The sequence below is a fragment of the Varroa jacobsoni genome, unplaced genomic scaffold, assembly GCF_002532875.2.
Source record: "Varroa jacobsoni isolate VJ856 unplaced genomic scaffold, vjacob_1.0 scaffold_815, whole genome shotgun sequence".
Classification (NCBI taxonomy): domain Eukaryota; kingdom Metazoa; phylum Arthropoda; class Arachnida; order Mesostigmata; family Varroidae; genus Varroa; species Varroa jacobsoni.
The window spans coordinates 419,139-427,691 of NW_019213717.1; the positions used below are offsets into that span (position 1 = coordinate 419,139).

The 8,553-nt window shown below is 40.7% G+C and overlaps 1 protein-coding gene and 1 long non-coding RNA gene across 6 annotated transcripts in view; one reads left to right on the forward strand and one right to left on the reverse strand.

Annotated features, from left to right (window-relative positions):
• Positions 1–7,818, forward strand: part of LOC111264047 (unc-112-related protein) — a 36,026-nt gene extending 28,208 nt beyond the window's left edge. For 4 of the 5 annotated variants that reach the window (XM_086969926.1, XM_086969927.1, XM_022839630.2 and 1 more), the window contains 8 exons: positions 24–305; positions 618–790; positions 1,281–1,343; positions 2,339–2,566; positions 3,349–3,514; positions 3,647–3,911; positions 4,094–4,194; positions 4,304–7,818. In XM_086969926.1, coding sequence (XP_086826052.1) covers positions 24–305; positions 618–790; positions 1,281–1,343; positions 2,339–2,566; positions 3,349–3,514; positions 3,647–3,911; positions 4,094–4,194; positions 4,304–4,441 — 1,416 coding nt within the window. In that variant the 3' untranslated portion in view covers positions 4,442–7,818. The remainder of the gene's footprint in view (positions 1–23; positions 306–617; positions 791–1,280; positions 1,344–2,338; positions 2,567–3,348; positions 3,515–3,646; positions 3,912–4,093; positions 4,195–4,303) is intronic. The other variant, XM_022839632.2, reaches the window with a different exon arrangement.
• Positions 6,227–8,516, reverse strand: LOC111264055 (uncharacterized). The gene is made up of 2 exons (XR_002682628.2): positions 8,387–8,516; positions 6,227–8,161 (listed from the first exon to the last, which is right to left on the reverse strand). It is a non-coding gene; the product is annotated as an uncharacterized LOC111264055 (long non-coding RNA).
• Positions 8,517–8,553: the final 37 nt, after the last annotated feature.

Consider the following 8,553-nt stretch of genomic DNA (forward strand, 5'->3'; position numbering starts at 1 on the left):
ATGTCCATGTATGCTCACAACAGGCGGTCCAGCCTCGACCCAAAAATCTTGTCGAGCGCGCCCGACTGAACTCTGGCTGGCTCGATTCGTCTCTGTCACTAATGCAGCAAGACGTTGCTGAGTACGATATGCTCTGTTTACGATTTAAGTATCTCTCATTCTATGATTTAAATCCGAAGAGAGACGCTATTCGGATCAATCAGATCTACGAACAGGCGCGAAGGTCGCTGCTGCAGGAAGAAATCGATTGCACCGAAGCCGAAATGTCGCTCTTTGGAGCTCTGCAGCTACAAGTTAACCTGCAGGTACATATTGCAGTGGATAAAACGAATGATTCTGCTATAGTAATTTGTGTTGACGAGCTGAGCTCAGTTTGGCTCTAACGGTAGTACAGTTTATTAAGAGGCTTAATAACATGTTTTGTTCGTTAGCAGGATACCTGACCTGACAGGACCTGACCACACGAATGGCTGTAATGGAAAATGTGCGCCTTTTACATGCACTTTGTTGTACATACACACACACACACACACACACAGTCGATTGTTTGCATCGTTACATCAATTGAGATTGGTCGTTTATAGGTTATTTAGTGTCACATATCATGTGTTTTACAGACTGCTTCCGGGAATTGCCCACTTTCTGGAAACCAGGCTAAGGAAGATGATATTGATGCTGCGTTAGATGACCTTCAGGTTTCTTTGGAAGGGTCTGCCATTAATAAGGACCATACAGATGCAATGCAGATTACCCAAGTGCCTCAGCTATCCTCATACCTCAGATTCCTGAAGTGAGTTTTGTTAGGTATATATCTATTCGAGCGTAGCATAGCTAAGGATATGACACAAAAACTGATGTCAATGAGAAGATACTCCTGATGAAAATATTTGCCTACTTTATCAGAAGCGAGAGTAATCTAGCAACAGTTATACATCGTGACATAATCATTGTAATCGTATCCAAGAAAAAAATTACGCTTACGAAGTGATTAAGTTAGCGATCCAAAGAAGATATAAAAACTTCCAGCCTACTGACTCAAAGCATGGAAAAGCCATCCTCACCGTTATAGCAACTTGTGTCCATGGCACTGATTTTTTCGTATTTTAGGCATTGCGAAAGCTGGCAAAACTTAATCGTATAAAACTATAACTTAAATATCAATTCAGTTTTATAATTTGAATCATTGTATAGTGTCACCAAAGTAGTTGTATCGTACAAATTGATTCCCATGAACGAAACGATTAATGATTGCAACGTACAAATCAACGAAAAAAAAACAGACCTCGCGAGAAAGACTGCTGTTATCGGTGCTGCTGCTGCTGTTGTTGTTGCTGCTGCTATCCGTAAGTTTTTGAAGATTTCTATTGTGTGGTTGGCTTGCCATTCTTCTTCAGTTGGCAATTTTATTATTAGAGAAATAGTAATCTGACGGTGTGGTCTGCCATGCTTTGCGCTTCCTTCCTCTTCAGTCTGCCGGTTTATAGACACTCCTTTTTGCTGTGGTGTACTGATAGTGGCGTGAACTAAAGGTATCTCTCTCAAAAAACCCTCACCTCAAACATTTCCCAATCCATCGCATTTTGTCCTTAGTTCCGCACTGAATTTACCTTCAAGCGTGTTTAATAGATGCCTACGGCCATTAAAGGTCAAAGGCTAACAAAACAACTACATTTATTGGTACTACTCAATTAGAGAACGTCAGTGATTAACAAACACTTCATGTACTGAACTCTTTGCATCAACGTTTGTCAAAAGCTGTTTGAAATTTGCAACTTATAGTCGCATATGTAAGTATAATCCATAGTTAAGTTGATGACTGTCTCATTGACAAATTTATGTTGGACATGACCAAGCAGGTAGAGGAGCACTACGAGATATTAACTTGACGAAGTTAAATAGGCACCGCATTTAAATCTACATTTTGATTTGACCCTGGGTTCAACTGATAGTTATGCGATTTTGTGATATAAGTTTATTGTAGCTATATTTGTATGTAACTGCGTAAAACTGACGCCAAAAACAGCATATATATAAAATTATTAATATATATATATATGTATATGTATATATATACATATATAATTGACCATACTTAATCCCTTTTCTAGTAGTCTAAAGAGTGCTATTCGCCGCCAATCCAGCTCATTTCTATTTTAAGAACTTAACATATGGTTACATGTACTTCCTTTTACTTCTCTATCCGGCTTGCCGTCAAATTTCCTGCTGCTCGCGACTTTTCGATGTGATTACAAAACGGAATCACTCATCGTTGCCATCGACACCTGAACGATGACCGCTCCATCGACACCTGAACGATGACCGCTTCTTTGCAATGTAGACCACGCAAGTTCACCCTGAAAGCGTTCCAACAGAGGTTCTTCGTATTTCGGGATACAACACTATCAATGTACAAAAGCCGTGAGGCAGCCAACTCTAATGGACCCGCACAACTTGTGTTAAGTTTGAGGGGTGCAGAAGTTGCGCCCGACGTTGATGTCGCACAAGCCAAATACGGTGTCCGTTTAGAGGTGCCCAGCGCTGAGGGCATGACGGAGTACTGGCTCAGGTAGGTAGCTGGCTATAGGTTATGGTCGATATGCGAAAAACCATTTTTTACAGGTCTTATTGTCGATGGGGGAGCGGGGGTAGTCAAGTCTCTGGTTGAATAACGACAAGGGTCGCTGCTTCGAGACCCGCCGGCAACACATACTACACAACCTGTGTAGGTCTGGGAGTCCGCGCACACTTTGTGGCTTTAGATGAGTTTTTTATTTATCATGAGCAGAGTCTGCTAGAATTTATTATAGTAGAAGGCCTTTCAGTTACAGATTTAACCTAAGTTTATAAGGATCGAACAAAACAGCTAGCTATTTAGATCGTCTTCTATAAACATAATTAAAAGATGGTTCATACGTTCGTGTCTGCCACCTGAGATTTATACAGGATTTGGAAATGAAACAAAGATTATGTGGTCATTTATTACTAAATTATGATCGCATAACTAATACCAATGCGGTGCCTTGTTAAGTCCTAATGGGAAACAACGACTTTCTATGGTACAAATATCCAAGGGAGTTCATCTTGCCGTAGATTGTAGGGTTTAACATAAGGAAAAACAATCTAGAAAGCTTTTCATTATAACTTCGCTTCTCATGGCCAGAATAGTATGGTGCTCTTATGACTAGTTCGTAACGTAGATTTTCCGTAAGCATCGCGCCACATTTACTTGAAAATTATAGCAAGTGCAGCACAATGAACTGAAAAAGTCAATTGAGTCCTGTTATTGGTTCATATATATTGTACCATTCAATGACCGCCATTGATTATTGGTTTGTTTTGTCCCGTCAGGTGCGAAGGTGAGGAGCAGTATTCGAATTGGATGGCTGCTTTTCGGCTGGCCACTAAAGGCAAAACGATGGCAGACGCCAGTTACGAACCGGAGGTAAAGGCACTGCAACAGTTTCTCAAGATGCAGAAACCTGTAACCAGTCCATCGATCGCTCTCCAGGCCAGCGTAAGTATTTCCCCTTCGATGGGTAGAGAATATATATATATATATATATATATATATGTGTCTAATGTGAGGCTATGTAAGTAAAATCTTTGTCCTTATTTAAGCGGAGAGCACTTCTCATTTATGTTGCAGAGCGACATCGTCGTTGAGGATTTCAGTGCCCCGCGTTTTATTCGAAAACGTGGCGCTGGATGCGTTCAGAAGGGCATTCTGTTAGCGCACTCCAACGTAAAGGACTTGTCTCTTGCCGAGGCCAAACTCCAGTATATCCGTGCTTGGCAAGCGTTGCCTGACTTCGGCATAACTCTGTTCCTTGTCCGGTTCTCACAAAATCCCAAGAAGGACGAAATTCTTGGTGTGGCTATTAACCGGCTTATGCGCGTGGATTTATCCGCTGGTTCGTAATGCTATTTCTAGTAGTCATCGAGGCCATCCTGCGACTTAAAAATGCAACACAAACTTGTTTGTTTAATCCAGCTTCTGTCAGAAATGGAATTAAACCTGTTTATACTCAATGCAGTATATCTTTTGTATGATGTTAATTCCTTATACGATATTTACGTTGGCTCTATAATATAGGCGACCATTTGAAGACGTGGAGATACACTACGATGAAGGCCTGGGACGTTAATTGGGAGGTCAAGCAGCTGCGCTTGCAGTTTGAAGAGGAGGACTTCCAGGTCAGTATGTTCAAATACCTTTACCCAGATTCCTTTCTTTAAAATTCGTTTTAAAGACAATAGGAATTTATTCATGTCACAACTGGCATTGATCCCACTATTATTCTAGGTGTCGCCGCTTTCTGCCGACTGCAAGACTATCCACGAGTTCATCGGCGGTTATATTTTCCTTTCGATGCGCTCAAAAGAGCAAAACCAAGCTCTCAACGAGGAACAATACCACAAACTTACCGGTGGATGGAACTAATAACGTTAAGCTGATTCAATCACCTTTACCTAGCTATTTCTCTGTTAATAAAGCAATCTACGGATGGACGTATTAAGTGAATTAAACCATGAAGTAACAAGCCATCGAACCCACTTCTACTAGTGCAAAAGTTTCAAGCAACTGGAGCCCATCATTGTCATGATACTTCAGTCAAGCTTCGAGTATTTCATTGCAAGCTAGGCAGCCTTTCGACGAAAGGCCCACAGGCTAGAATGAAAATAAAGTTGCTTTATTTGCAATTTTACGTCTCAATAATCAAGCCCAATCGACAATATAAATGCAGATAAGCCAAGCAAGCTATTGAACACAATTTTCCAAAGCACGCTCGAGTGTGCTTCCCAAAATCGAGTCCCTCTGTAGCGTATCGTCTTGTGACCTGTTTATCCGTCATCTGATCTTCATACGATTTCCAGCCATTGATCGTGTCACAAACGTGCGGATCAAGTCTAAGCTGATAATTACTGTTGGCAACAATAGCTATATTAGATAGTAATAGCGAGTGTTGGCAAGATATAAAATAGATAAATCCTGTTTTTTAAGCTGCACTAAACGACTATAAGCCTGCATTGACGAACTTTGGAGAGAACCTAAAAATCATAAAAGTTTTACGTATTAACCACTTACCATGGTTCGCGAGAATCACCAGCAGAGCAAGAAGTGCCGTAATCTGCTAACTTGACGTAATAACAAGAAGCGCGACGGACATTACGTGCGAGATGGATAGCCAAAATATTGTGAAAAGAATTGTTAGAGACGTACGTTTACGAAAATTGCATTAATCATTACACTAACCCATAATAACCAATGCACCGCAACGACTGCCAGGATTCACGGACAATGAACAGGAGACACCTAGATACAGAAGTTTTCTTGTGAACCTTCTATTTTCTGTGGGATGGTACATGAGTATATAAAAAGTATATAAGAGCAAGGCACCATGCTCGAAGAGGGCAAGCAGAAGGCCTATTGGAAAAAAGGGGAACGTCTGCTGTAACGAGAAGTTTGAAATCATATTTATATAGCAGAAAGAAGATAAAAAATTTGGTCGTAAGCATTGGAGATTGCTAATCCGAGAGACTCCGATCAACGGAACTGAGCGCATCAGATATATTGGCGAGCATAGCCGCTAGGTAGCTAAACAGAATACATGATCTGTCCATCATCCTCACCCTTACCATCAACCTCGACACTTCTATAAACCTTATATCGAAAGTTGTACCTTATCAACTGATCGACCAGAAAAATGACAAATAACTGCGAGAAAGATTTAAACTGAAAATCTTTATATGTTTTTTCTTAATATATATATATATATACTTGGCTCCTTCTCGTTGTTGTCTCGTTGAATGAGTGATCCACGATAGAACAAATGTGAAGGAGATAATGTGGTTGATAAACGAACCTATTCTAAAACAAATAATGTAACACAAATATATAGAAAAAAACGGACCTAAGGAAACGGGTGTTCGCTCTCAATACGTCTACAGCGTTGTTTTCTTGTGTCATTGTCGTCTGTCGTCGACACGGATGTACGTTGACTTGCGTCTGTAATGTTCTAGACAGCCTCGTTGTGTTCGTTAACGTCAAACAGTGCACCGTTTGTGTAATCTAAAGACGAAACTACGGGGCAAAATTATAGCGTTAGAAAAATGCGCTAAAGTAAAGACGATAATAAAGAAAGGAAAGGAAAGGAAAGGAAAGAGGATCAAAAGTGTACCGAATGCTTCCGGGAAAACATCTCTCGAAAAGCAAATGGTGTCGTCATGTGTCAATTGTTTGTACCTCTTTGATTCTAACATTACAGATATACAATATGTGTAATTGACACAGAAAAAGAAAAGTAGTTAAGCACAACGATGGTACGGCTCGTTTTCTAAACAGGGTGTAGTTTCACTCGCACAGAGCGCACAGACTGATACTAATTTGTAGAGAAGTTCAACGGTGGTCGTACAAAGAAGGACGCGACATAAACTCTACGTTTACTGAATTCACAGCAGATTGAACTTCGGAAGAAGTACACATGCATAGGTATCAATATTGTCAAGTAACAGTCGCGGGCAATCTTTTTCGAGAAGTGTCGCCTTTTGCTCAACCGCTACTAACGAACGTAGTAAGTCACTATGGTCCAATAGGGCAAACGATCAGACAGTCTCTGTAGTATATACTTGGATGCGGTGGCATCGAATTAACCTACCACGGCTTCTCGCGTCACCTTAACTACAGGTGAACGGACGCATCGAGAGACATTACTAGTGCAAGAAAGATAAGAAACAATTGTGGATTGTTTTGTTATTATAGACGTAATGCTTCTGAAATGCCACTAACCTGTTTAAGCCCACTTTCTAGTTCGTTAGTCCCATTCATAAATAGGGAATGACGGTGTACCGAAGCAAATCTATTATGATTATTCTAAAGGTGTTGACGTTACGGAGAAAAATGGGTGGACCAGACGCGCACATGTCCGTCCTATGGGCGGGAACAAAACAAGGCACATACAGTCGGTCTATATGTTGGTCCAGTGTACAACAAGTAAATATGATTGGTCTTCTGCAAATCATTTTCGCACGAGTTTCCATCGGCAGAAGGACAATGCGATTTTGGAGAACGAGTCCGCTCGTTTGCACCGAACAGAGCGAAGTAGCAAGAGAAAGGTCGACATTGCAACGAAGTGACATTGAGCGGAACGCTAGGAGAGCGTTTTTGCTGTGAGTTATTTTCTCTATTCCGTTTACTCTACCGAATTTCAAATAGATACTGCTGTTTACTTCTTAAGTTGTTTCCCTAAGTAAAGTAAATCAAATTGCCGTTTTTTATAAATGTGTCGACGCCACAAAGGAATTTACCAAAAAAAACCTCCACAGCATTTAATTTTACCGCCGCTGTTTGCAGTGGACTTAACGATATTGGAGCAACAACAGGGCAAGCTTTCAGGGAGATTGTTCTAGAGCAGAACAGAATGTTGGCTGTACGGCCGTTTTAGTCGGCGAAACGTATTCGCGAGACGAAAAAGACGTTAATGTCCATTAGAAATATCTACCTGCTATCGTCGGTAGTAGTGAATGGCTAATTTATTGCGAAGGAAAATTACAAGAAATTATGTAACTGCAAAAATTACCAGAAAAAAAAATCAAATATTACAAAGCGACTATAGGCGATATTTCAGTAGTTAGAAGTGACAACGATATATGGGCGAAGCAAACAAAAGAGGTCATCGCTTCCCTTCGACACGATATTTCATGCCGTTGATGGACGACGGGAGATGTTTTTAAGCGAAACGTGCAATCGCTAATGTGTAACTTATGCCGAGTAAGTTCCTCAAAATAAAACCACTAACAACATATAATTTATTTTGCGTATCATACGTGTCGTTAATTCCGCATCAATATGGTAGAGATAAGTTTCCGCTAGCCGGTAGCGGAACTAAGGGGATGGGCTAAGATGGCCGCATCGTCGTTTCAACAACAATAAGAATTTTGGAACACAATTGTGTGTCCTCGGTTCGTTCCTTCTCAGGCTCGTTCAGCCACCGTCACTACTGACTGCATGACGGATCATGCTTGTAGTGCTTGCGGTGCTTTCCACTGTAGATCAGCAGGAAGCGCGAAGCAGGATTTATTATAAAATAGACTAACTTACAAGTGGTTTCTACTTGTAGGAATCAGATAGCTCTCAGTCGTTATACAACGGTAACGTGTTTGCCTAGAAAGAAAAGACATAGGGCGGTCTAGGTAAGCGTTGCCATACATTGTTCCGCGCTCGAACGCAATGCTTAATGGCAGCAATTTAAATTGAGCATTACGGAAAACAAGTTCAAGCTAACGGCTTATCTCATGAGATTAACGTAAAGACCACGGTAATTGAACGAACAACTTAGCCGCTCGCCAGACAGAGGATCGATCAAAAGAAAAATCTAGTCATACTTACACGATGATTGCGAGGCCCGTGTATTAACGAAATAAAGCTCAACTTTTAAATCCTTAGCTTTTTAGTGCTTTATTTCAAGCGTAATTGGTTAGAAATACAGATTTATGAAGAATTATGAATGGAGTAAAGTCGGTGTTTGACAGCGACGTTTTTGCCCTCAGTTCTAG